Source organism: Kogia breviceps, chromosome 6, assembly GCF_026419965.1.
Source record: "Kogia breviceps isolate mKogBre1 chromosome 6, mKogBre1 haplotype 1, whole genome shotgun sequence".
Lineage (NCBI taxonomy): Eukaryota > Metazoa > Chordata > Mammalia > Artiodactyla > Physeteridae > Kogia > Kogia breviceps.
This window is the reverse complement of record NC_081315.1, coordinates 144,948,668-144,974,305: the sequence shown is the minus strand read 5'-3', so window position 1 is coordinate 144,974,305 and position 25,638 is coordinate 144,948,668. Positions and strand designations below refer to the sequence as shown.

The 25,638-nt window shown below is 59.2% G+C and overlaps 1 protein-coding gene across 2 annotated transcripts in view; it reads left to right on the top strand.

The window, feature by feature from the left end:
- HTT (huntingtin) overlaps window positions 1-24,357 on the top strand; it is a 141,365-nt gene extending 117,008 nt beyond the window's left edge. The window contains exons 46-67 of one of the 2 annotated variants that reach the window (XM_067036781.1): window positions 667-805; window positions 1,811-1,933; window positions 3,439-3,652; window positions 4,057-4,202; window positions 5,784-5,961; window positions 6,942-7,037; window positions 9,405-9,571; window positions 11,196-11,322; window positions 12,509-12,609; window positions 13,565-13,719; window positions 14,081-14,220; window positions 14,616-14,698; window positions 15,178-15,308; window positions 15,420-15,549; window positions 17,141-17,296; window positions 19,534-19,724; window positions 19,992-20,106; window positions 20,244-20,457; window positions 20,750-20,855; window positions 22,370-22,532; window positions 22,694-22,854; window positions 23,625-24,357. In XM_067036781.1, coding sequence (XP_066892882.1) covers window positions 667-805; window positions 1,811-1,933; window positions 3,439-3,652; window positions 4,057-4,202; window positions 5,784-5,961; window positions 6,942-7,037; window positions 9,405-9,571; window positions 11,196-11,322; window positions 12,509-12,609; window positions 13,565-13,719; window positions 14,081-14,220; window positions 14,616-14,698; window positions 15,178-15,308; window positions 15,420-15,549; window positions 17,141-17,296; window positions 19,534-19,724; window positions 19,992-20,106; window positions 20,244-20,457; window positions 20,750-20,855; window positions 22,370-22,532; window positions 22,694-22,854; window positions 23,625-23,838 — 3,250 coding nt within the window. In that variant the 3' untranslated portion in view covers window positions 23,839-24,357. Of the gene's footprint in view, window positions 1-666; window positions 806-1,810; window positions 1,934-3,438; window positions 3,653-4,056; window positions 4,203-5,783; window positions 5,962-6,941; window positions 7,038-9,383; window positions 9,572-11,195; window positions 11,323-12,508; window positions 12,610-13,564; window positions 13,720-14,080; window positions 14,221-14,615; window positions 14,699-15,177; window positions 15,309-15,419; window positions 15,550-17,140; window positions 17,297-19,533; window positions 19,725-19,991; window positions 20,107-20,243; window positions 20,458-20,749; window positions 20,856-22,369; window positions 22,533-22,693; window positions 22,855-23,624 lie in introns of both variants that reach the window. The other variant, XM_059065976.2, reaches the window with a different exon arrangement.
- Window positions 24,358-25,638: the final 1,281 nt, after the last annotated feature.

Sequence of the window (25,638 nt, the reverse complement as noted above, 5' to 3'; positions counted from 1 at the left end):
AGAGAAGCCTTTATCTTCTCTCGCCCACAGCAGGGAGAACGTGTGTGAGAGGGAATCTGGTTACTGTACTGGGACTTCAGTCTTAAGAGCAGCAGTGGCTGGTCTCTTTAAGCGAGCAGGGGTAGGGCTTGGGCAGCGCGGGGCTTTAGGCAGCGTGTCAGTATGCTGGCGGACGCACGTTGTCATTTGCACTGTGAAGTTGTTCTCGAAGCGGTGGCGAGAGGCGACACCACCCCTATGTCGACCCTAGACTTACTCAGGCAGACGAGGAGGGGCAAAAATATTTTGTGCCAGATGAGGTGATTCTTTTATGAAATGAATGTAAATTGGTATCGATTGTATATTGTGAGGAGATAAAGTAGGAGATTTTGTGCACTGGGATCTTAGGTGGTCTGTTTTGTGTTTATAAAGAGTGCCTGTGTTAGCTGTTATGCCACGCGTTGCCTGCTGCAGTGTTCGAGTATAAATGAAATTTCTGAAAAATACTTACGGGACATAAACTGTGGTTGTTACCAGTAAACTGGGGCCTGAATTTACATCATGACTTGAGTGTCGATGAGAAATAGCTCTGAACAGAAAGTTTCAAATGTGTCACCTTGCTGTAAGAAGCCCCCGTTGCTCCCTCCCGTGCAGCTGTGCCCTAACCCGTGTGCGATTCGATTCCAGACACCAAAGGCTCTACTCCCTGCTGGACAGGCTTCGTCTCGCCACTGCACCGGCGTCCCGTGGCCCCGCTCCTCTGGTCACGCCCCACCCGCTGGACGGGGACGGGCCCCTGGCACTGGAGACAGTGAGTCCTGACAAAGTAAGTGTCCGGCACGTCTGGGTGTGACACACAGGGCCCCCTTGGGGCACTGAGTGCCTCTGCAGCGGGTGGCTCAGGTGGTAGCACGTCCTGGCGCTCAGCACAGCCCCTGAGGGCTTGCGACCTGCCCTGTTTCTTGCCAGCGGTGGGCACAGCCGCATCGGCGACAGGACCCACGAGGTCCAGCCGGGGTCTTTAGCAGGGGGCGTGGGGTGAGAAGGGAAGTGCTGGCTCGGGTCATGAGTAGGGGGCTGAGGGTCATGGTGATTAATGGAGAATCAGGAGACGGGTGGCCACGGCCTGCCCACCTGGCCTGTCTCCCTCTCCTTACGCCTGCTGACCTGCTGCATATTGACCCCACCACCCCAGGGGACCTGGTACCTTGTCATCACCCTCACCGCTCACACCTCAGAGCCAGGGGCCATTTGGGGCCTCGGTAGGGCCTCGGTAGGGCCTCAGATGCTCCTTTCCTGGAGAGAGTTCATTTTAAATATGAACTTGGAGTCCAAAATCCAGCAGCCCAGGCGTAGATAGCAGAGTCCAGGCCGCTGTTCTCAGGCATGGTTGGTTCAGCCCCTCCACTGCACTGGCCCTGGGGGGAGAAGAGCAAAGCAGACCCCCCAGTAGCAGATGATCAGCACGACGCCCAGCAAGGGGCGGACAGAGAGGTGGGCCTGCTACCCTCAGTACTTTACTGAGTTTGAGGGCCAGTGGAGCGTTCACCAGGCGAGGGGAGAGGGAGTCCAGACAGGTAACAGCAAGTCCAAAGACACAGCCCTGGTCCCAGTTCCCATGGAAAAGGCCTGTGGGGCGCTGAGCAGCCCGCACAGCGACAGCGTCCAGTTTCACCAGAGCTGTGTTCGTGGGCCAGGGAGGCCACTTGTCCTTTGGTGTGGGGCCGCAGGACACGAGGGTCAGCAGGAGAAGCAACAAGGTGTATCCGATCAAGTTGAGGCCCCTTGAGGGCCCAGTCGCATCCCGGCATCCACCTTTCCTCCTCCCCAGGACTGGTACGTACGTCTGGTTAAATCCCAGTGCTGGACGCGGTCAGACTCGGCACTGCTGGAAGGGGCAGAGCTGGTGAATCGGATCCCTCCGGGTGACTTGAGCGCGTTCATGATGAACTCGGTACAGTGGAGCCGCGGGACCCTTGGGAACCCTTTCTCTTGTTACTCACACGTGTTTGATTTGTTTCATTGTCGCGTGACCTAACTGCAATGTGCACCACTTACCTTTGTGCCTTAACAGCAGAGACCCTAATCCAGACAGGACAGGATGTTATTTCAGCCACGGTTAGAGTCTAAAAGGAGGGGAATTGTGTTTAACTCACCTTTTCGTGCATTTAAAGAAAATAGGTTCCGTTAGGTTATAATGAGTTCTGATTGCCTGTCTCGTGCTCATGAACAAAAGTACTGGGATGGTGCCACGGTGCGTGATTTAACTGACTTTTTCATGGTGCTGTGGAAGTTAGTAAGCCCCTCCCTACCTGGAGCAGGGTCCGCTCCCCCACTGTGTGCAGTGAGGCCCCCCGCCCTCACTAGGTGTCACACAGGCCTGCTGTGCGGAGCTGGCGCAGGAGCCCTGGCAGGGCATCCGTGTTACTGTCCTCAGCTGTTGGCCCAGTGCTGGGAGGGGTGGAGCCCCCGTGATGGTGTCGTCCAGCCACAGCCTCGGCAGGGTCCTTCTCAGCCCCCCTGGGACCAGCAGCCCATAAACCTTGAGGTGTTAACAGTGCTGCCTGGAAATACGCCAAGTGGGAGTGAAGCGGGGACGTGGGGGTGGCAGGGACCGGCAGGTGGGGCGCAGGGAGCTCCAGGGTGCGGCCACGCGCTCCCAAGCACTGACCTCCCTCCGTTTGAAAGTAAGAGCTACCTGGGGAGAACGGGAGGATTGGCCCCAAACCAGCTTGCCAGACTCATTTTAAGAGCCGCTCAGTGAAAGCTGATTTGCTGATACGTGATGAATTTGCTTAATAACCAACTGAATTTTCCAAATTTGCTCATTAGACTTTTAACAGCATTAAAGAAAGGCTCAGCTGCAACAGCTAGGGGTCGATTTTGGTCGCTGACAATGACGTGTGCTTTTCTGAATATTAACTAAATTAAGATTGGCCCAAAAGATCCTTAAATGGCTTTAAAAAGTTGGCAAAGCACAGTACAAATTGAAACAGAATCGTATGAAATGCTGTTTTTCCAATCAAACTTGTGGCATTTATATGACTGCTTTGATTTATTTCAGCTGCTTTGGAACATAACTTGTCTTTTTCAAACATTGAGATGTTTGGTCTTTCACTGTTTCTTGGATGGCACATCAGCTTGATTTTGTATCTTCATCAATTAAAATTTCATCATATTAAATTTTTGATTTCAAGTAAATCTGAAGACATAAAAACATATTTCTTTAAAATTACAGTACCCGAAAGAGACCAGAAATACACTTCACTGATCATATGTTAAATGGAGATGTTCATTTATTTGTAACAGAAGTAGAATAAGGTATTCTTTCAAATGTTTTGGATGGCGTACTAATTAATCTGTTATCTCAGAAGTGTTTGCATTCTCCTCTGCTGTGTTTCTCTTGCCCGACTGAAAGCTCGTAATCATCATTGTTGAACCTTTAATGCCCCTATTCAGGAGTTCAACCTGAGCCTGCTAGCCCCGTGCTTGGGCCTGGGCATGCGTGAGATCTGTGGGGGCCAGAAGAGCCCCCTTTTTGCAGCAGCTCGCACGGCAACTCTAGACCGTGTGACCAGTGTGGTTCAGCAGCTGCCCGCTGTCCACCACGTTTTCCAGCCGTTCCTGCCTGCAGAGCCCACCGCCTACTGGAGCAAGTTGGATGATCTCTTTGGTAATTAAAATCAAAATCCCCTTATTTTTAAAAAATGCTGCAGAGCCAGTGCCATGCTCTGTACCGAGTGAAAATGCAGTCAACACTGTCGATCTGATACACCAAAGGCACTTACAGAGGCCACCGAGAACCTGCACTGGGGCCCTGGCTCTGCGTGTCTTTTGGTGTGTTTGCTGCTTGGCCGTTCCTTGACGTGGCCTGGGCTCAGGCCTGCGAGGAACGCAGGCTCAGCCTCGGGAGTGTGGGTCCTGGTCTTGTGGGGTGGTGGCTTGTGTGCCCCTGTGCTTCCGGGAGCCGTGTCTTTAGTCCCCGTCAGATTCTCGCGGGGGGGCCCGACTGCCTGTCTTTCAAAGGTCAGAGCCTCTGCTGAAGGCTCCTGCCCCCATGGAGGCCTTCTGTTTCAGGGGATGCCGTGCTGTATCGGACCCTGACCACTCTGGCCCGGGCCCTGGCCCAGTACCTGCTGGTGTTCTCCAGACTGCCCAGCCACTTGCACCTTCCTCCTGAGAAGGAGAGGGACACCGTGAAGTTTGTGGTCATGACCATCGAGGTAAGAGGCAGCTTGGGAGCCTGGCGCTCAGTGCAGAGGGAAGAAGCTCCTCCATCCGAAAATGCAGAGCTGTGTGCAGCCCGGCGCCCGCGGCCTGTCCTTCCAGCAGTGACCGCTGTCCCGTGTCACATCCGTCCCCTGCTTTGCTGAGCTCGTCACGCCCCTTATTGCTCCATTCCCCACGGTTGCCTTGTGAGGTTGACAACACAGCCCTTCTTGTCTCTGCCTCAGGGCAGGGGAGGGGGGCACTCTGAAGAGTCAGGTCTGGGGCCTGGGCTCCCGCCCAGGGTCTCCTGAGCATAGCCTGGGGAGTCGTCATACACTTATATGTGAATCTTGTTTCCTTGATGCTAAGATACTTTTTTTCTTTTTTTTTTTTTTTTGCGGTACGTGGGCCTCTCACCACTGTGGCCTCTCCCGCTGCGGAGCGCAGGCCCAGCGGCCACGGCTCACGGGCCCAGCCGCTCCACGGCATGTGGGACCCTCCTGGACCGGGGCACGAACCCGCGTCCCCCGCACTGGCAGGTGGACTCCCAACCACTGTGCCACCAGGGTAGCCCCTAAGATACTTTTTTGATTTAGTACAAACCATCCATTTAAAAATTTTTTTCCAGGGAAAAAGAAGCCATGCAAATGTAATATGTATCCTAATTTTAGATACTCAGTAAATAATAATCTGAGAAATTTGTTATATTTTAAATTGAGCAATAAACCTGATATTTCAGCTGTGGGGAATTGAACACTCTGTGTTAATACTTAAAAACACCCCCAAAACGTGTACATACGTGTGTGCATTGCCTTTTTGTACGACTTCTGGAGAAGAGAGTTTGGCCTGCACCCTTGGAGGCAGAGGACACGGCTGACCCAGTGCCTCCCAGCAGGGGGGTGGGGCGTCCAGAGGGCATTCGCACAGCTGTTCAGAAGGCGACAGACAAGCACCGACTTGAGCCAGGCCGAGCCAGATAGCGGAGACCCTGCCCTTTAGGCTTCAGTGCGGCAGGGAGGCTGTCAGACAAGCGCATGGTTACAGTGCAGAGTGGCCCCTGCCAGCCATCACATGCCCGCTGCGTGCAGGGCCGTACGCCCGGCGTCATCTCATTCAGGTCTCACTGCCGCCCTGTGAGATGGGCTGTTATTCCCGTTTTACAGATGAGAGAAGCGGGGCTTAAGAGGCTCAGCGACTTCACTGGGCTCACCCGCTGGGAAGTAGCCACTCCAGCATTTGGAGCCCAGCGCGGCCGCGAGGTTCAGCCTCCGTGACTGCAGCCGAGGCGAGGCCCTGGGCAGGGGGAGCCCCGAGGGAGAGCCTAGCCCGCGGCTGGGCGGCCAGGGCAGGGGCGGGGGCGGGCAGCACATCGGGTTGGGCGTTCTGCGCCCACTCCCGGAGGGGGGGGTTACTTCAGGAGCAGGTGGGTCACGACTGAACCGGAGGGAGCTGGGGATGGTGGCCCGAGAGCCATCCCTCTGGAGGGAGCTTTGGACAGTTCCTCAACGGCAGGGGGTTCTCGGCTTCCCTGCCAGCCTCTGTGGCAGGAAGGAGGTGTGGGTCAAACCTGCATTAACACGCACCTGCCCCTCCAGGCCCTGTCGTGGCATTTGATCCACGAGCAGATCCCGCTGAGTTTGGACCTGCAGGCGGGCCTGGACTGCTGCTGCCTGGCTCTGCAGCTGCCCGGCCTCTGGAGCCTGCTCTCCTCCCCGGAGATGGTGACCTACGCCTGCTCCCTCATCCACTGTGTGCGGTTCATCCTAGAAGCCAGTGAGTCCATGGCCACAACGGTTCCTTTCCTTTGTCACGTGAACCAGTAATCAGCTCCGCAAACGTAGTCACAAACGTTCATTTTGTGCCACCCGTTTGCCAGGTGCTAAGTTGGGAATTGGGGGTGAAGAGGTGGATGAAATATGGGCCTTGCCTCAATCTCCAGTATCTTGGGGTCTACACTAGAATTTAACTTGAGTTTGCTTTTGCAGTCATTTTGTTTAGATTTTGGAATTCTAGCTTTCATAAAAAATACTTCTAATTTATGTCCCTTTGATTTCTGGTCCTAGTTGACTGTTTCATCCTTTTAGTCCTAGATGATCATAAGATTAATAAGATTGTATTCAAAAAATTACTTGTTTTCTATTATAGTTGAAATGCTTGTTTCTGTACTGCACTGTGATACTAGTATATTGAAAAATAAAAGTGACTTACTCTTTTCAAGGGACAATGTCCTTCACAAGGGTCATTAGCCAGAATATTTTAAAAACTGGACATTATAGTTTACATGTTAGAGGGTGTTTTGAAGTTTTGTATTTTTAAATTAAGCATTATAGAGTGGTGTTTTGAAGAGTCATTGTTTAAATTGTTTTCATCTGTGCATTTGTAGTCAACTTGAAAACAAAGATCCAGGGGCTAACTTATCAAAGCCAGGCTTCTTGGGGGTTGCATTGATGCTTTTAGCAGTAATGAATCATGAACCATCTGATAAAGACCTCCCAGGTTAGAGGTGGCAAACAGCAGACAGTGAGAAGGACTTGGAAATCCGAGTGTAGAAGTCCAAATCCTTGTGCACTTTGGATTAACCTAGAGATTGATACCTGAGTCTGGTGCATCTAAAATGGTCTAAAGTTGATTCTAGGAACTCTAGACCTCATTTGACATAGTCTGTCACTTTGAAATGTTCACGAGGCTGCATGAATGTGAACATCTGAATGAAAGGAACGGGAACTCTTCTGTTTGTTCTGTTGTGGTTGTAGTTGTGGTGCAGCCTGGGGACCAGCTTCTCAGTCCAGAAAGAAGGACGAACACCCCACAGGCCGCCAGGGAGGACGAAGTGGATTCAAACACACAGAGTACGTCTCACCTAGTGTCTTTGGGGGCTTGAAATTCATTCACAGAAGAGGCCTTTAAAGCGGTCGGGGTGGACGTGTGAAGCTGCCTGCCTTCACTGGGCTGCGTCCTGGCGCTCGGCCCTGAGTTCGGGGATGATTCGAGGGGCTGCCTCGCACGTCCCGCTGGCGGGAGCCCCTCTGCTATCTGGCTCCCTGCGAACCCCACACTCCGCTGGGGCGCCGCGCTCCTGGCGCTCGGGGAGCCTCCCGACCTCCATCCCCGCTCGCTTTCCCCGCCACCCCCGCCTCTGTTTTCACCCTGCACTTGCTGCTTCTGTGTCCTTTACCTCAGACTCCGAGCTCCTCGTGGGCAGGGCGTCCGTTTTCCTTCTCTGTGTTCTTACTGCTGTAAGTGATCAACACGTTTGTTGAGTAACGAATGAATGAATAAAAATACTAAGAAACTTAAAGTTAGTGGAAATACCATGTGAATATTAGGTAACCTGAGTGTCTGTTTCAGCCATGTATTTTGGTGGACTTTTAAATGAAAATTCCTCCTCTCCCCACAGAAAAAAAAAGAAAAGAAAAAAATACACATCTCATTCATTTGAACCTATTCAAAATCATTTAAACCTAGATTTAGCCATGTACCTTAGTTTTTCATGTACTTTCTCCCGATTTAGTTATTTTACTCTGAAAATGGTGGCAAGGCACGTTGGGAGGAAAGCTTCTTGTCACTAGGGGCCTCCAGGCTTTTTCCCCAGAGGGTCTGGTGGGAATGCCAACCTGCAGCCTGTCCCACAAAGTGGGGAAAGCAAATGCCCCACCTGGCAGTTCTTGGCTGTCTTTCTTATGGAACACTCTTACTTGGAATATCGAAATCTTATCCATGCTCTGTTGGCTTAAGAAACATGCCTTTTTAATAGCAGGTAGATAAATGCTTTGTGTCTTTTTTTGCCAGCTTTTGCTCAACCCCAGTTAATGACAAGAGCGTTCCTTTCGGTGGTGTTAAGATAGGAATTTTTCTTCTCGTTACCCACTCAAGGTTTTACAATTGCACAGCATCTAGAAGCAGTGGTGTTTTGTTCACAGCCAAGCTCTTCCCTGAGCCTCTATCTCAAGACTCTGGTTCTGCCATCCCCGAGTTTGTGACTTAATGATTCCTTACTGATAACTGAGGAACGTGCAAACACTCACTTCCTGCTCGGCCACCTTCTGGCTGTGTGGTCTTAGCAAGTTACTACCCGGTGCTTCTGCAGTACGGATAAGAATAGTGCCTGATGGGGCTGCCACAGGATTAAGTAAACTCATCTACATAAAGAACCCGTGACCAGTGCCAGGCTTGCTCTAAGTGCCCAGGGAATGTCACCGTATTTTAGTTGTAATTTGAATTTCCATTCCTCTGAAAATAGTTGGGGTTTCGTGTGGTTGCGTCAGAGCAGGCAGGCCCGCTGGCCGGAGCGTATCTAGTTTGGGTTAATATAATTGTGCGCATTCTCCGTGGCCCCCCTTAGGCTGCTTAAGTCCACCCTGGCCAGAGGGAGAAGCTCGCTTTCTTTATCATCTCAGTAGGATGGTACCTCTGAAAGATGGTCCCGGAAATTGCATTCAAGTCACCCTTGTTTCTCTTAGTTCAGGGCTCGATTCCTTAAGTCCACTAGTCGTTCCTTCTCTTTAGGAAGAACTTGCCTAGACTCTTGAATCTCATGGACGGTGGATAGTATCCATCCACGACCCTGAACGTTTATCAACTTGGCAAATAATTTTGTGGCACATACTCTATGCCGGACTCAAAGTGAGGAAGAATGTGCCCCTGCCCTCGAGGTCCAGTGGTTCTTAAACCCTCAGGACGCGGGGTTTTCCTCAGCATTCTGTCTCAGGACTTCTCAGTTAGGCCTCGGCAGCTCATCAGAACCCCTCCACCAGCCACCAGAGCCCCCGATCTTGGGGAAACGGTGAACCGAGGATTACAGCGTGGGGCTCTTCCCACCAGCCTAGGGCCGAGCGAGCACAGCGTCCTGGGAGAGCCAGAGAAAGCCAAAGCCCTGGGGAGGGGCTGCAGCCTCCTCCTGGGTGTCAGCTGTCTGCACGTGCAGGGTGGCTGGGAGGCTGGGACCGGGTTCCAGGTGTTTGTTCAGTCTTGGCAGATGTGGAGAGGACTGCTTGTTTAGATGGATGTGGAGGAGGTGAGATCTGTAGGCCTTCAGCGGCCGCCTAGAGCCTCGTGGGCGCCACGTTTCCGGCGGGCGCGGCCGGCGGTGGGGCTGTGCCTACTGTCTGCGAGGGTGGGAAGGTCAGGGGGAGGGATGGTGGGCTTGGGGTGTGTTTTGACAGAAGGGTCCTCTGTCACCCACGGTGCCTGTTTAGACCCTCAGTATGTCACTGCAGCCTGTGGGATGGTGGCCGAGATGGTGGAGGCACTGCCGCTGGTGCTGGCCTCGGGCCACAAGAGGAACAGCCGCGCCCCGGCGTTCCTCACGCCGGTGCTCAGGAACATCGTCGTCAGCCTGGCCCGCCTGCCCCTCGTCAACAGCTACACGCGCGTCCCGCCCTTGGTGAGTCTGTCCCCGCTTCGCACGAGACCCGAGGGATGGGGGCGCGCGGGCAGGCCCCGGGCTCGGGGCTCCGAGAGCGCGCAACCGCCCAGATGCCCACTGGCGCTGGCCAGAGCCCTCCCTGGTTGCGTTCACGGCGCCGGGCTGCTTTCCTCGGGCGCGGTGCGGCCCAGTTGTGAGCGGACGTGCTCCGCGGTGGGGTGGGGCGTCATCACATGACGAGACGGGACTTTGTCCCCCGGTGCTGGATGTGGTTCCGAGGTCCTCAGGCTCACGTGTCGAATGGGAGAGCAGAAACCATACCTCCTGGCGTGAGCGTTTCCCTTTCGGCAGCTAGTCACCCTCGGGGGCAGCGCGGGGGTGTGGCACAGCTGCGGCTCCTCTGCTCTCTTAAAGCTGCGGAACCCGGTTCAGGTGGGCGGCGGCGGCGGGACCCGGCTCCACGTCACAGCGGGGCCTGGGCGGGCGGGCCGCGGGCTGCGGGAGGCTGCGCTGCCGCCCTCACACCTGCCGGAGGGAGAGATGGGGCGACGGGCTGGCACCCGCGGGCTGGAGCCGGCAGGGGGATGTGGGCCGGGACCGAGAGGCAGGCGCTTGTTGTTGCCGGGAAGGGTGCGTGCCCGCCGGCGGGGCTCAGCCTCTGCGCGTGTGAGGTTCCGCAGCGGCTGCACCGAGGCCGTGGTGCGCCCCGACCCCGAGAGTGAAGAGGGTTTTGCTGTGGGAGTTCTTTCTGGGGAAAATCCCAGTGACGTGCTGTCCTGGGGTCGCCGTGGAAACTGGGAGTTGTGGGCGTTGGCGAAACCCGGCACCCCGGGGTGGGGAGAGCTGGGGAGTCAGGTGTGGTTCTCAGCCCGGGCACCGCGCTTGGACCGTCGCTGCAGGTATCGAGACGGCTCGCCTTTGGGTGGGAGCGGGGAGCCGATGCAGGCGGGCACGGTCCGGAGGCTTTAATGGCTGGCCCGGACGTGGGAAGAGCCGCCCAGACCACGCACGCCGTAGATGAAACTCCGCGAGCATGGGCTTGAACCCACGCGGCTCCACGACCCTCCCGCGGGACGTGCAGGAGGGTTCGGGGGGCAGGTGAGAGGCTGAGAGGGCGTCTTCCAGAGGCCAGTGGGCGCTGGGGCTGCGGGGGCCAGCCGGCCGCCTCCTCGAGGCCCACGTGGCCGTCTTTGGGGATCCAGAGTGCGAGCTCTGGCCGGTGGCGGCCTGTGTCCTCCGAGGGGGTCGGCTCGGCTGGTTGGGAGCTGGGCTCCTGCTGCCGGGGCGGCCTCGGCCCCTCCGGTGTGCGTGGCAGCACCCGACGACAGAGCCGGACTTGACGGGGTTTACAAACGGCTATCGTGGCTCTCGTCGTGCCTGCTCACGGTAAATATTTCTGTGTGTGGCCGAACCTCTCGTGCTCTTGCCAGCCTCTAAGGGTCGGGGCACCTGCGCGGTGGCCCCGGGCAGGTCTGGGAGCCCCCGCGGCACCAGCGCCCAGGGCCCTCCCTCCGCCGTGTCTGCGCTCAGGAAGAGGTGGCCCTCCAGGGAGCTGTGCCTAGAGAAAGCGTGTTTCCCGGCCCCCTCGCGGTTCGGCCATCGTGACTTGACTCGGGAGACTATGTCTCTTTCATCTTCTCAGGTGTGGAAACTCGGATGGTCACCCAAACCAGGAGGGGATTTTGGCACCGTGTTCCCCGAGATTCCCGTGGAGTTCCTCCAGGAAAAGGAAGTCTTCAAAGAGTTCATCTACCGCATCAATACGCTAGGTAGTCCGGGTCCCCCCTCCGGCGCGGTTACACGGCATCACATGCCTGCCCTGTGGGGGCCAGGGCTGCAGTAGTGGGACCCGCCTTCTCCTTTTGTTCCACAGAAGAGTTAAGGCGTAACATAATCGTGAATACGTTCTGTAATGTACGCAAAGCTGTCACCGTGAAAAGTTTGATCCAAGTTTGTGCGTGTGTGAGTTTAATGCCAAATGTTCGTGTGTCAGTCTTGTTTCAGGTCCGGAAGGGTGTCCTAGTGATTGATAATGCTAAGCCAGATTCAGCCTTTGTATAGCGCCTAAGCTAAAGGGCAGCAGTGGTTTCCTCAGAGTGCTTCCTCTGCGGTCACTGACGCCCCTTTTCTCAGCTGCAGAACCAGCAGCCTGGGCGAGACGGAGCCAGAGGCAGAGAGGGGGAAGTAGGCTTCAGGCGGACAGCACCGGGCTTTGTGTGGTGGGGGGCGGGTCATTTTAACCTCTGGGTGTTCCTGTCCTCAACACCCCCATTCTTGTCACTTGTAGCCCTAATCCAGTGACATGGCCACCTCCACCTCCAAGGTCACGGGTGGGAAAGTGAGCGCAGCCCTCGAAACAGTTGTTCGTCAAACAGCACCTTGATTTGAGTGCAGCTTGTGACGATGGTGCTTGAGGGTGGCCCTCAGAGATGCCTTCCCCGAGGGCTTGAGCACCCCGCCCCCTCGCCCCGCTAGATTACGTTCTTTTCTGACCTACTGTTCCTCTGGGTGGGGTTAGTGGGACCAGCGCTTTAACTTTTCTAGCAGCTGGACTGAGGTGGGATTCACACAGCACACCCTTCGCCCCCTCAGAAGTGCAGTTCTGTGGTCTGGGCTGGGCACTCTGATTTCTGGAGGGCTGTCCAACCCTCTGGCGAGCAGGGCGGAAGCGGCTCAGACCCCATTTGAGTGTAGCCTGCTCGGATGTCCCTTTACTTCACTGCGTCTACACAGCGGGGCTCCAGAGGCTGCGTCTCCCTGGCCTCTTGTGTGGCTTCGGTCTCGTCACCACTGGGCCCGGCCAGCAGTGTTGCCGCGTCGCAGCGCTGTCGTGGGGGTCCAGGGAGCGGCTGTATGTGGCGCCTGGGCCAGAGCCGGAGGGCCCAGCTGCCACGTGGCGTCGAAAAGTCTGACCAGCAGGGGACCCTCTGCCTAAAGTGACATTTGCGTTTCTAGGGTGGACCAGCCGCACCCAGTTTGAGGAAACGTGGGCCACCCTCCTCGGTGTCCTGGTGACTCAGCCCCTCGTGATGGAGCAAGAGGAGAGCCCACCCGAAGTAAGGCCGCGTGCGGGCGCCGGTGTCTGCTGGCCGGCGCACAGGCAGTTACAGTCGCTCGCGAGGCGTTCGCGGTGGGGAAAGGCAGGGCAGCAGGCTCTTCCTTTTGCCTGACCGTAGTTTTAAAAGGTAGCCAGACCATGTCATGATGGGTGTCCAGAGCGGGAATGAGTCTCCCCGAGGTCTGGGTACCCCAGGGTCGCGGCCAGAGTGCCTCTATCACGGTGCACTGCCCTCTCCGGGTCAGTAATATCATGTCCTTTCCTGAAAATATTTTTCAGTTTGGTTTCTCAATATCCAGGGTACAGTGTGTAGCAACATTTCATCATGATGAAAGGCACGTCATAAAGGCCACACATACGTACCTGTGTTCATTTCTCTTGACTGTTTTGCGAAAATTTTATCAGGCTTCTCGGGGTATTAATGTATATTATGTTACTTTAATATTAATAAAAAACATGTTCAGATAAAGCAAAGCCTGAAACATTAAGTCATGAGGTACGTTTTTAATTCTGACAGAAGGTATGGTATGAACGTCCAGAAATGGCAGTTCAAAGAGTATGTATGTCAGAAATGATCAAGGTTGTCTTTCGTAGGGGTGGAGCTAACGGGTTGTCATGTCATATGCAGAGCCCCTAAGATCGGTGAAGAAATTTAAGGACAGTTTCTTAAAAAGTAATTCATATTCGGAGGTTTGTGTCTGTGGGAGACCTTGCTTTCCAGAGCAGCCATTTGCCCATCAGATTCATCTCAAGTCACAGATGTGTGTGGGTTCTGGCGAACTTACGCAGACACAGCAGGACCCTGGCTGGGAAGGCACATCCCTGTGTGGCGCTCGGGGGCCCCCGCCCTCAAGGCCACGTGGCTGGACGGCCACGGCCCGCAGCTTCCGCCCGCAGGTGGGGCAGCGGTGGTTGCCTGTGTTGTGACTTGGTGACGTGGGCTCTCCTTCCAGGAGGACACGGAGAGGACCCAGATCCACGTCCTGGCCGTGCAGGCCATCACCTCCCTGGTGCTGAGCGCGATGACCGTGCCCGTGGCCGGCAACCCAGCCGTGAGCTGCTTGGAGCAGCAGCCCCGGAACAAGCCCCTGAAGGCTCTCGACACCAGGTCGGCCGAGAAGCCGTGTGTCTCCGGGGGCGGCGGCCGCGGCGGGAGCAGGGAGGCGCCAGGGCGCCCTTCCCTTTGCTGCCGGGATTAAAGACACAAACCCCGTGCGGGGGGTGCGGGTCCAAAGGGGCTGGGCGGCTGAGGCCTGATGACTCGGGCATCCGGTGTTCAGGGCCGTTTCTGAAGGAGCCGACAGAACACCTGTGCGGGGCCTGCAGACGGGAACCGCCCACAGAGGGTGTGGGCGCGGGGCTTGGAGGTGCCTCTGTCTCCTTGAGGCAAAGCTGGGGGAAGCCTGGGGGTGTTCGCTCGTAAGATTCGGAGGAGCCAGGCGTTCTGTAACCTCTGTCCTGAACTTTAGGTTCGGGAGGAAGTTGAGCAGCATCAGAGGAATCGTAGAGCAGGAAATTCAGGCGATGGTTTCCAAGAGGGAGAACGTCGCCACCCATCATTCGTACCAGGCGTGGGACCCCATCCCTTCTCTGGCTCCAGCCGCTACAGGTACCTGTGGGGAGAGGGCCGGGTGTCCCTGGGGCTTGCGGGGAGGACGGGTTGAGTGTGGGTGTCAGCCTATGCCCTGGGCCGGGGGGCACAGCTGGACAGTCCTGGCGCCGAGGCGGGCTCCCAGGAGGGCCCGTCCACCAAAGCGATCGTCCGGGCTCCCGGAGGGCTGCCGACTGGGTAGTCGCCTCGTCCGCGGCTACTGACTCTTAGCTTTTACACCTCAGCCCACAACCGGTTCCTGTTCAGAGTCTGCAGCTGGTTTGTTACAGAGAAAAAGTGATAATTCAGCATCGCCCCGCTGGCCCTGCCGGCTTAACGGGTTGTGAAGGTTTAGAACACCCCCGAGCCCCTCGCGGCCGTGCGGGCGGCACTCACGCGCCCGTGCTCCGCAGGTGCCCTCATCAGCCACGACAAGCTCCTGCTGCAGGTCAACCCCGAGCGGGAGCTGGGGGACACGAGCTACAGCCTCGGCCAGGTCAGTCCCCAGCCCCCATCCAGCGCGAGGCCCCATGGGGCGCGTCCGGACTGGGGGGCCTGCCCGGGTTCTCGAGCTCCTCCCCACCGCACCCTCTGCAGAATAAGCATGACATTCTTTTGCGTTTGCGGGGAGCCTTGTTAAGCAAGTAATTCAGAAAAACGGCGTCCTCAAGTGACTGCCAGTGAGAGGACAAGTTTTGAAAAGGGATCCCACGTTCAGGCTCGGTTTTGTGCCGAGGCTTCGCCGGATGTCCCTTAGGAGCGAAAGTGTCCTTCCTTAGAGGCTCTTTTCTTCCTTCGCCTCGGCTGCCCCCGCCCGTCACCTCATCAGCTCTTTAGTCCTGGAGGCGGAGCGCCCTGCACAGCCCTGCTGAGTGCTGGGGGCTGTCCGCCTCAGGGAGCCCGGGCGGTGCCTGCGGCTCAGCGCCCCTTGCCTCCGGCCCTGAGCGTCGGCTCCCTGTCTTGTGCCCCTTGAAGGTGTCCATCCATTCCGTGTGGCTGGGTAACAACATCACGCCCCTGAGAGAGGAGGAGTGGGGCGACGAGGAGGAGGAGGAGGCCGAGGCCCCCGCACCGTCGTCCCCGCCCACGTCTCCAGTCAACTCCAGGTTCCCGTCTGCCTTCTGTGTTCAAGCGATCAGAGAGCTCTGATTAGTCACTTGACTTTCTGGGGTGCCTCTGGAAATGAACCTCTCATCTCTGTTGGGGGGAAATTGCAGGAAACACCGGGCTGGAGTCGACATCCATTCCTGTTCGCAGTTTTTGCTCGAGTTGTACAGTCGCTGGATCCTGCCGTCAAGTTCAGCCAGGAGGACCCCCGTCATCCTGATCAGCGAGGTGGTGCGGTCGGTGAGTTTGCTCCCCGCCCCCGCCCGGGGTTCCCGGTCTTCGGGCGCCCGTGCGGGGACACGTAGACACAGGTGAAGGAGCGGTTACCGCTGGTCCAGTCCCCGGCGGTGACACCCGGCAGTCCAGTGGGAGTGTCGTGGGGACGGCCCGTGAACCATAAGGTCTGAAGGGCCACCGTCCTTGTCCACGGTGTCTCCTCGGGGGCTTGTGACAGACGGTCCCCTGACCACCAACCCACCGACCACCCAGCCGATTGGTGCTTGAGAAGCACCAGTTGGAGCAGTTGTTCTCCAGCTGTTGGCCGGGGGATTTCTTTGCATCCTTGAGATTGCTGGGGACCCCAAGGAGCCTTGGTGTCTGACGGTGACATCCATCCGTGCTTGCAGTATCGGAGGTCACATCTGAGAAGGTTTAAAAGTTACTTACTCAGTGCTGGCTTCTCTACGTCACCCAGGTTAGCCATCCAGCAAGGAGAGATGCCCAGTTACTGGAACCGTCTTGTTTCCTGGGCAGCACAGGGTTTTTATTATTTTTACCGAAAGATGTCTCTTTTAGGTAATGACAAACTTTTTTTTTTTTCAAGTCTGTTTTTCTCAATACACCTTTAAAGTTTTCTAAATTGTTTCATATCTGGTCAAGGTGAGATTTTTAAGAACCTCATTTTTAATTTGTAATGTAAGTTACAAATTGATTTTTTCAAAAAAGTCAACAAGTTTACTGCTAAAGATCTTAAATTTTAAAAAGTTATCCATTTAAAAATAATAAGGATAACAATTTCTATTTTAAAATAAATTTTTAAAATTAGTTTTTGTACACTTTTGCAAATCTCTTTAATGTCTGGCTCATTAGAAGTCCCCTGGGGGGACCTCCCTGGTGGTCCAGTAGTTCAAGCCTCCGTGCTTCCATTTCAGGGAACGAGGGTTCGATCCCTAGTCAGGGAACTAAGATCCCACATGCCGCATGCCGCGGCCAAGACTCTTGTATCTCCTCTGCATTCGGTCTGTTAATGTTAAGTAATTTCTAGAAAATACCACTGTACAGTGGGGACAGCACAGGAGAGAAAGGCAAGTAGGGTCTTAGCATTTTTAGGAAAATAGTTTTGACCTTGTGGCCCTGAGAGGCTCACCTAAGAAGTGCTCTTTTAGATGACTTGCTGAGTGTCCTGCTGCCTTGTTGGTTCAGCTCGCCTGGGGCCTCTGAGAAAGGGCCAACCGCAGCCTTCCCTCACGCTCCTAAAGAAAAACGGCCTTCGTGCCTAATCAAAGTTTGTTTTTAGACGTAATGTGAACACTGAACGTTTCGGGGGGACAAAAAGAATCATTGCCAAAGCATTAATTTCCGAAATGATGTTCCATTTCTCCATTCCGGAGCTTTGGGTAGCTTTGCTGGGGGCGGCCTGGGGGCGGGTTCCCACATGGCAGCAGTGTGTGCGTACAGGCACTAGGAGGGCGTGCGGGTACAGGTTCACAGTGCAGTTCAGGTTTCTGGGTTTGGTTGGTCGCTTTTCCCGGTCAGGGCTCCTGTGAAGTCCTGCCTCGCGCACTTCCCGTAGCATAACTCGCCCCTTCCTGCCCGAATGTCCCGTCGCCAGCTCCTCGTGGTCTCAGACTTGTTCACGGAGCGCAACCAGTTCGAGACGATGTATGTGACGCTGACAGAGCTGCGGAGGGCGCACCCTTCGGAAGATGAGATTCTCCAGCAGTACCTGGTACCCGCCACCTGCAAGGCGGCCGCCGTCCTCGGGATGGTGAGTGGGAGGCAGCGCCGGGCCTCGGCGCGCGTCGCTGGGGAGTGTGCGGTGCTGGGCGAGCCTCGGCTGGAGCTCCTGCGCCCTGGCCCCTCGGGTTATCCCAGCGCCTGTCCCCGGACGGTCGCCCGCGGTCCACAGCGCCCCGCTCTCCTTCCCCGTGTGCTGCAGCCCCCCTGCTCCCGGTCCTCAGAGCCTCCCCCCGGGGCCATGTGTCTCAGTGACCCTGCGCTCCCACCCCCGGAGCCGGATCCTGTGCTCTGTTCTGAGCCCAGGGCCCGCACGGGCCTTCTCCCGAGCCTCGTAGCTGCGCCTCTAGCTGATCGGGACTCGCCATCTTCTGTGGCCACGTCACCACGCGGTGTAGATACAGGAAGTACTGACCGCGGGCCCTGCCGTTTCTTAGAGCGTGTTAAATTACCAGCCCTGCCGTTGGAGGCAAATAGCGTGACTCCAGGCCACGTGGCATCAGCCGGTCACTGCTGTTCCTCACTCAGATGTCTCCTGGAATGCAGCTCTATGCTAGAATAGAGACTCGTTCCCTGAACAAACGCAGGGGTGGCCGCCGTGAGCCGGGCATTTGGGCCCATCGGCGAGGGGCGAGGTGGCACCCAGCTGCCTCTCCCACGTCCCGCACCCATGCTGTCTGTCCTGACTGCGCTGCCATTTGCGGAGCTCCCCCTCGCGCCCCCCACACCCTGTGTACAGGCTGGCGGAGGTGGGGCCGCCGTGATCCCACCTGCTCCCGAGGAGGCCGAGGCAGGGGGTTGCTGACTTGCTCCAGGTCGCACAGGACGGGGCAGACGTGGGGTGTGAGCTGCGGTCTACGACCGGAGCCTTGACCATCCCCTCCTTCCCGACTGTTCCCGCATTGAATTTGTCCCTCCGAGCCAAGGCCCAGAGCAGGTACCATTCATCCTGGGTGGCCTTCGGCCCTGGGGTCACCGTCCAGGGAACAGAAACCACAAGTCCGTTGGCTTTCCGCTGAGCAGACAGCCCTTCCAAGTGTCGGCCCTCTGGGTGTGGAGAGGGAGGTCCATGCGGTCAGGCTTGAAGGGGTCCTTTGGTCCTTGCGGGAGCTTCCACTGCTGGGTCTGTTTTCATGGTAACTGTGTTTGTGCTCTGGCCTAGATCCCTGAGGTAAATGTTGTGTTGTCCGTAATTGAAACGAGCGATCGTGGTTCTCAAGAAGAGGCTCAGGCAGGAGGCCGCGGGGATGCGGACTCCCGGCCCGCTGTGAAGGGCAGCGCGGTTTTCCCTCAGGACGCTGTCTCTGCGCAGGCCGTGGCCTGTGGCCCTGTGGCCCGTGGCCTGTGGCCCTGTGGCCCCGTGGCCCCTGTGCAGCACCGGCATTCCCGTTGCCCAGTGTGGTGAAGGCTGTGCCCTCCAGCGGGTCCTGGGGGTGCTCGGAGGCCTTGGGTACGGGCAGGAGGAGGAGGAGTCCTCAGCAGTGTCACCGCCACCAGGGCCACAGGACAGAGTTCCTGGCGAGGGTGGCAGGGCCACAGAGCCTCTGTGGCTTTTGCAGAGTGCGACGAGGCCCTCGGCCCACGGTGGCCGCCTGTGTCTGGGCAGCAAGGTGGTCTGTGAAAAGCAGCGGTCGCCATCTCTGCCTTGTGAGGGTGTCTTCTTCTCTGATGCAAAGCTGGTCTGAAGTGCAGTGTGGTGCTGAGTGTTTAGCTTCCTACCTCTCTCCACCCTGCTTAGGCTGCTGAGGGAAACTAAGACCACTTTCGTACAAGTTAGCATTGGCTACTGTTGCGGGTCCCCAAGGCCACACCAGGAGGACACGCAGGGCTCACGTATACTCGGGGCTCTGATCCATCACAGTGAAAGGCTGTGAAGCAGAACCACCGAAGGAGGAGGGCCCGGGGGTGAGGTCCACAGGAAACAGGCACCAGCTTCCAGGACCCCGTCCCGTGGAGTCACGCGGGCCGCACTCCACCCCCCAGCGACACGCTGTCCCCAGGGAAGCTCGTCAGAGACTCAGAACCGGGGCTCTCATTGCGGGCCCACAGGCCCCGCAGGCCCCTCTGCCGGGCACACACCGAACTCCAGCCCCGGGGAGGGGGGAAGGGCGTCAGCACAGACACAGCAGGGGAGGCCCAGGGAGCCCCCCATCCCGACACCCCGGCTCCCGGACGCCGGCCCCGCACGCAGGCCTCGCAGAGGGCTCTGTTCTGCACAGCGGCCCCCCGCGGCACGGTGAGGCTGACGTCCGCGGTGCTGTGCCCTAGGACAGGGCGGTGGCGGAGCCGGTCAGCCGGCTGCTGGAGAGCGCGCTCAGGAGCAGCCACCTGCCCAGCAAGATCGGAGCCCTGCATGGCGCCCTCTACGTGCTGGAGTGCGACCTCCTGGACGACACCGCCAGGCAGCTCATCCCCGTCATTAGCGACTACCTCCTCTCCAACCTCAAAGGCATGGCCCAGTGAGTGGCCGCGGCCAGCGCCTCCCGCTGCCGCCTCCCCCGCGGCTTCCGTCTGACCGGAGGTGGGGGGCCGCGAGAAGGGATGCTGCACGCTTCGCAGCGTATGTCACGCCCCGGCCGCGCCGTGGGCAGGGGTCCGCGGGAACCCGGCGGGCCCCCTTCTCCCCGGGACAGTGGCTGAGGTCACTGAGACGGGAGGACACCACGTGCCGTCAGGTGGGAGCAGCCGCCGCGCGTGGCTGAGCTCGGCCCTCGTCTCGTTCTCAGCTGCGTGAACGTCCACAGCCAGCAGCACGTGCTGGTGATGTGTGCCACGGCCTTCTACCTGATGGAGAACTACCCCCTGGACGTCGGGCCGGAGTTCTCGGCATCCATAATACAGGTGGGCGGGAACGGGCGTGGGCTCCGTGCCCGTGGACCCGCGCACGGGGGCCCTGGGTCGTTTTCACTGGGGGGGGTGGCATGGGCGACAGGAGGCCAGGTGTGGCTCTTTGACGGGGAGGTCTTCTTCCCGCCCAGATGTGTGGGGTGATGCTGTCTGGAAGCGAGGAGTCCACCCCATCCATCGTGTACCACTGCGTCCTGAGGGGCCTGGAGCGCCTCCTGCTCTCCGAGCAGCTCTCCCGGCTGGATGCGGAGTCCCTGGTCAAGCTGAGCGTGGACAGAGTGAACGTGCACAGCCCGCACCGCGCCATGGCGGCCCTGGGCCTGATGCTCACCTGCATGTACACAGGTGAGCAGGGGGCCTCCTGTGCCCGGCGGGTCGGTGCCGCCGAGCTCCGGACGCACAGGACGCAGACCGCAGGCCCCTCCGGTTCTCAAGGTTGCGGAGCCGTGCGGGTGTCGGAATCCCGCCTGGGAGCGGATCTGCAGGCGGACCCCCGGGCCCTGGGCGGCTGGGGGCTCCCACCACCTGGTCTCAGATCATCTCCAGGGGTTTAGTAAAGTCCTGCGTGAGTTCCAGGCCCTGTTTACAGAGCCCGTCCAGTTTTACAAATGAAAAGAACTGAACGGCTTTGTTTCAGGAAAGGAGAAAATCAGTCCAGGCAGAACCTCAGAGCCCAGCCCTGCTGCCCCTGACAGCGAGTCTGTGATTGTGGCCATGGAGCGTGTGTCTGTTCTTTTTGACAGGTAAGAATGGAGCCCGCCCCGCCCTGCCCTGGAGCGTAGGCCGGGAGCCGCTCTGCTCTCAGCCCGCCACTGGGGGCTGCCTGCTTCCTGCCTGTGCCCGAGCGTGTTTGCGCTGCCCTCGGGCTCCGCTCCAGACGGCAGTCCTAGGACCCCAGCGCCCGGGTTTGGACTCGACTGGCTCCAAGGCTGTCCCCAGTGCTGGCGTGTCCGCTGAAGGCGAGGCGCGGTGCCGGCCGTGTGGTGGTGTCGGGAGGGCCTGTGATGAGACTGGGCGTATGCAGCCCTGCTCGGTAACAGGACTGGCCGTCAGACCTGCTGCCTTGTGAGACGAGTCTCGGAGCCACGTTAGCAGTGGCTCAGGAGGCTTCGGTAGACCGTGGTACAGACTTAAGTGACAGACATCTTTGAGAGCCTGCCCCCGATGTGTGTGCCCTCGTGTCCGGGACTGGCTCCGTTTGCGGTCCTGCGGGGAGGGTGAGGGGCCTCGTCCGGCTTTGCCCCAGGCCTCCCGGTCCAGGCGACGTGCTGCGTCTGTGGCCTTGGGGCAGCCGACTCCGCACCACTCAGCCTGACGGGTCGGGTCAGCTCGGTGAGCAGGAGGCCATTCGGGGTTTCACAGACAAGAGCACACTTAGCAGAGCTTTCTCCGTCTGCTCTGGCCAGGCGAGGGGTTGTGGGAAGCTGAGCGCGTGGGCTGTTTTCAGGTTGGGCATCGAAAGCGTTGACGGTCATTCTTCCCTCGCGTTCATCGGGCCCCTCCACGGTGGGCAGAGGTGCCCACGCTCAGGCCCTGCCCACGTGGGGCCTGCGTTCCCACGCCTGCTGGTGGGATAAACCCTTCAGCCAGTGCAGTGCCGGCCTCACCGCCCTCCAGACACGCGGGGGGGACGCCGGCTTGACAAAGCGGCTTTTCCGTCGCGAGTGTCGCCCGTGCTGGGCAGCGGCTGGCGTCTGCGGGCAGGTGGGTCTCTCGGGGTCCACGGGGGTTGCTTCCGGGACCCCCACGGATTCCAGACTCTGCTGGTGCTCAAGTCCCTGGTATAGAACAGTGAGGCACAATCCGCCTCTGTATCCTCGGGCTCTGCCTTCATCCAGCCACCCGCGGATTGAAATTCGGGTGCGGAACCCACAGATGCGGAGGGCCAGCGGTGCGTGCTAACGGTACGGTAGCGTGAGCGGCCTGCTGGCCGCCTTCCCACGGGCACCTGGAAGGACGCTGCCCAAGATGCCCGCCGAGGGTGTGTTGCGGGGAGGTGGCAGCAGGGCACCAGGGACAGGCGGGAGAGAAGGGGGCCTGGCCGAGACGCCGACAGGTTCCAGGAGCGTGTGGACACTGGCGAGGACAGGCCCTAAGGAGGACGCGGTTCTGTTACGGCTGGCTGAATTCCCTCGTAATGCCACTGCCCCAACCACTTCTGCTTCTTACTTCTGGACCCCTTTTTGGCTTGGGGGCCCCCGCGCGGGTAGGGAGCCCTGGGCAGGGCGGGGCTCTGATCCGTGTCTCCTCCCTGCAGGATCAGGAAGGGGTTTCCCTGTGAAGCCAGAGTGGTGGCGCGGATCCTCCCCCAGTTTCTAGACGACTTCTTCCCGCCCCAGGACGTCATGAACAAGGTCATTGGAGAGTTTCTGTCCAACCAGCAGCCGTACCCGCAGTTCATGGCCACTGTAGTGTACCAGGTGAGGGCCCAGCGCAGGGGAGCCCCCAGACCAGGTGCCCGCTACCCTCTGAACGCGTTGGCCCCGGGGACTTGCCAGTTCCTCCCCTTGAAGCCAGCCACCGCTCTTCCCGCGAAGCCAGCGTTGACGGGGTGGCCCCCCGGGGCTCTCCGCCCTTGCAGGTGTTCCAGACCCTGCACAGCACAGGACAGTCGTCCATGGTCCGGGACTGGGTCATGCTGTCCCTCTCCAACTTCACGCAGAGGACACCGGTCGCCATGGCCATGTGGAGCCTCTCCTGCTTCTTTGTCAGCGCTTCCACCAGCCCGTGGGTTTCAGCGATGTATCCTTCCCTGCGTCCTGGGGCCCCGCGGGACGTAGCACTCCCAGGGGCAGCGCTTCCGTCAACATCCAGGTTGACGTTTGCGTTAAGGTTTTGGAAACCTAAGCTCTGCAGAAAGCCCAGGTGTCAAGGTGTTGTTTACCTTAAGCCCCAAGAGAGTAAGCCGTGGACAAGGAAACCGAAAACCGTGTGTTCCCCACGCTGGGCAGGAGGGGCGGGGCCGGGGTGTTGCTCTGAGGAGTGGCGGGGGGGGGGGGGGGCAAGGCCCGGCAAAGAGCTCCTCCCACCCGCTCCTGGGTCCCCGCAGCCGGGAGTGTCCCTCGCGCTGCTTCTCCTTTATTCTTGTCACGTGCCTCGTGTCACTCCCTCCGCTAAAAGCTTGAGTGAAGATCCAGTTCCCACCCCCAAGGTGCCGGCCGCCAGAGGGACGTTCCGCTCCTGTCAGCCGACCCCTGAGACAGGCCGCAGAGCCTCGGAGCAGCCAGCCGTCCCGGTGCCGGCAGCGGCCCGGGAGGGTGGCGCGGCTCTGCCCTCGGTGCACGGGTGCCGGGCCAGGTGTGTGCTGCCCAGAGGAGCGCGCTCCGCGGGGGGCTCTGGCTTCCCGGAGCCAAGGTGGGAGGCAGCTGCCGCCTCCACCCCGTCCGCCGCTTGGCTTGGCGCTCGGCGCTCCCGGGCCGTTGGCAGGCCTGTGTCGGGGCAGGGGCTCCCGGGGAGGACGGGAGGCAGGTACCCCCGCACTTGCGGCCTTGCGCCCTTAACCGCCCTGCCAGCCTTCCCCACGTCGTGAGCAGGATGGGCAAGCTGGAGCACGTGGACGTGCACCTCTTCTGCCTGGTGGCCGCGGACTTCTACAGACACCAGATAGAGGAGGAGCTCGACCGCAGGGCCTTCCAGTCTGTGTTCGAGGTGGTCGCGGTGCCAGGAAACCCGTATCACCGCCTGCTGGCTTGTTTGCGGAACGTCCACAAGGTCGCCACGTGCTGAGCGCCCACGCGGGCGGGGGCGAGGTGGCGCCAGGACTCGGGGCCCCGGCTGCACCGCGCGGCTCGGCCTCACCGCGCGCAGGGAACGTATGCAGGAACCTTTGGGGTTGAGCCTGAGTCCTTGCAAGGAGCAGAGAGCAGCCGTTGCTGACCCCTCGTGCTAGAGCTAGCGTTAAACGCCCGTCGCCCGGTGTGTACTTCCTCGTGTGCAGCCCGTCCGCTGTCACCGGGTCCCAGCTGCTCCTGCCTCGGCTCTCGCGGTCGGCCCTTAGCCCCTCTGCTGTCCCGCAGGCGGGAGGTGACGCCACGGGCCTCCCAGAGCACCCCCCCATCTCCCCAGGGAGGCACGGGGTCCTGGAGTCCCGCTGGCTCCCGCGGGCCCACGTGCCGCGCTGGCGTCGGGCCTGGGCGGGGCGGGGTGGCTGGGAGCACGACGGCCCGCGCCGTTCTCCCCTGTCTCTGTTTTCTTCTCAGGATTTAAAGTTTAATTATATCAGTAAAGAGATTAATTTTAAGGTAACTTTCTACGCCCGTGTACAGTCTTTGCTGCACGCCCCGGCCCCCGAGGAGGTCGACGGGAGCCCCGCCCTCTCCCTCCACGAGACTTACCCTGGCGGCCCTCTCGCCCGAGCCCGAGTCCCCCGACACGCCGCCCTTTTTTGTGCATTCACGCTTAGTTAGAGTTGAGGGAGGCGTTGGCGTGCAGATGTCTGACCGGGGGGTCCCCCTCTGTGCCCTTACGAGTTGGGAAGGTGCCCCCGTGGCTGTCCTGGTCGTGGGCAGTCAGCTCTGCGGCACAGACGGCTCTCAAGGCTCTCCCACCGGTGACGGGCGGCTCCTGGGCACGTAGCCGGCCAAGCCGTCCCGCCTGGCCGTGAGCAGCCTCTGTCCTGACCGACCCTGCCGTCCCCCGGCTCCTGTCCTGACCGGGGCTGCGCTCTTCCCAGGGGCCGGCCGACGGGTGCTGGGATCCGAGTCCCCCCGTGTCCCTCCTGCACAGCGGGGCCCAGACGCTCGCCTGGCCTGGCAGTCCCGAGGGTTACAGCGTTAAGTTGTCTGTGCCCCTCTTGGTCAAGAGCAAAGCTTGGAGTCCTGGCAACCATTTGAGAAAGGCCCGAGCACCTCCCCCGCTCCCTTTCAGTCCATCCGCGGGGCCTCCTTTCGGCACAGGAGGGTGTGGATCTGTGCCCGCTGGACCAGTGGTAGGGCAGGAATGAGGCCAGCCAGGGCCGCCGCTTCTACCCCAGTCCCCGGCCCCTGGACCAGCTGTTTCTGTGCCGAAAGCAGCCACATCATCAAATGCACACGAGGCGTGGGCAGTCGCGTGCCCTTGGCCAGGGGCTGGTGGAGTGCTTACAGGCGGGGGGCTCTTCAGGTCCCCAGAGGCAGCCAGTCATTTGGTCGCCGTCGTGCTGGCCGGTTGAGTCACGAGCTCAGGTGCGGTCAGGTTTTGGGTGTTTCACTGGCAAGTGGAGATGACCGCGAGGCTGACTTCCGGAGTCTGCCAAAGGGAGGAGTCCTTCGGCGCACGGTTAGCTACCCTCGCGTCTGTCTGTGCGACGTCTCAGCACGGCGCACACAGCTGCGGGCGCAGACCCGGGCCGCTCCCACCCCCAGAGCTGCCGTGGTTTGAGGCTGGCTGGGGTCAGTGTGCGGCCAGGGGAGGCCGTGGGAGCCCCTCCTCAGAGCAGCCCTTGGCTTTTCCTGCCTGTCCCACCAGCGCCTGGCGGAGGCCTCGCCCGGCCAGGGCGTGAACAGTAGAAACGGGTCAGAGGTCCAAGTAGGACCTTGGGGAGGGACT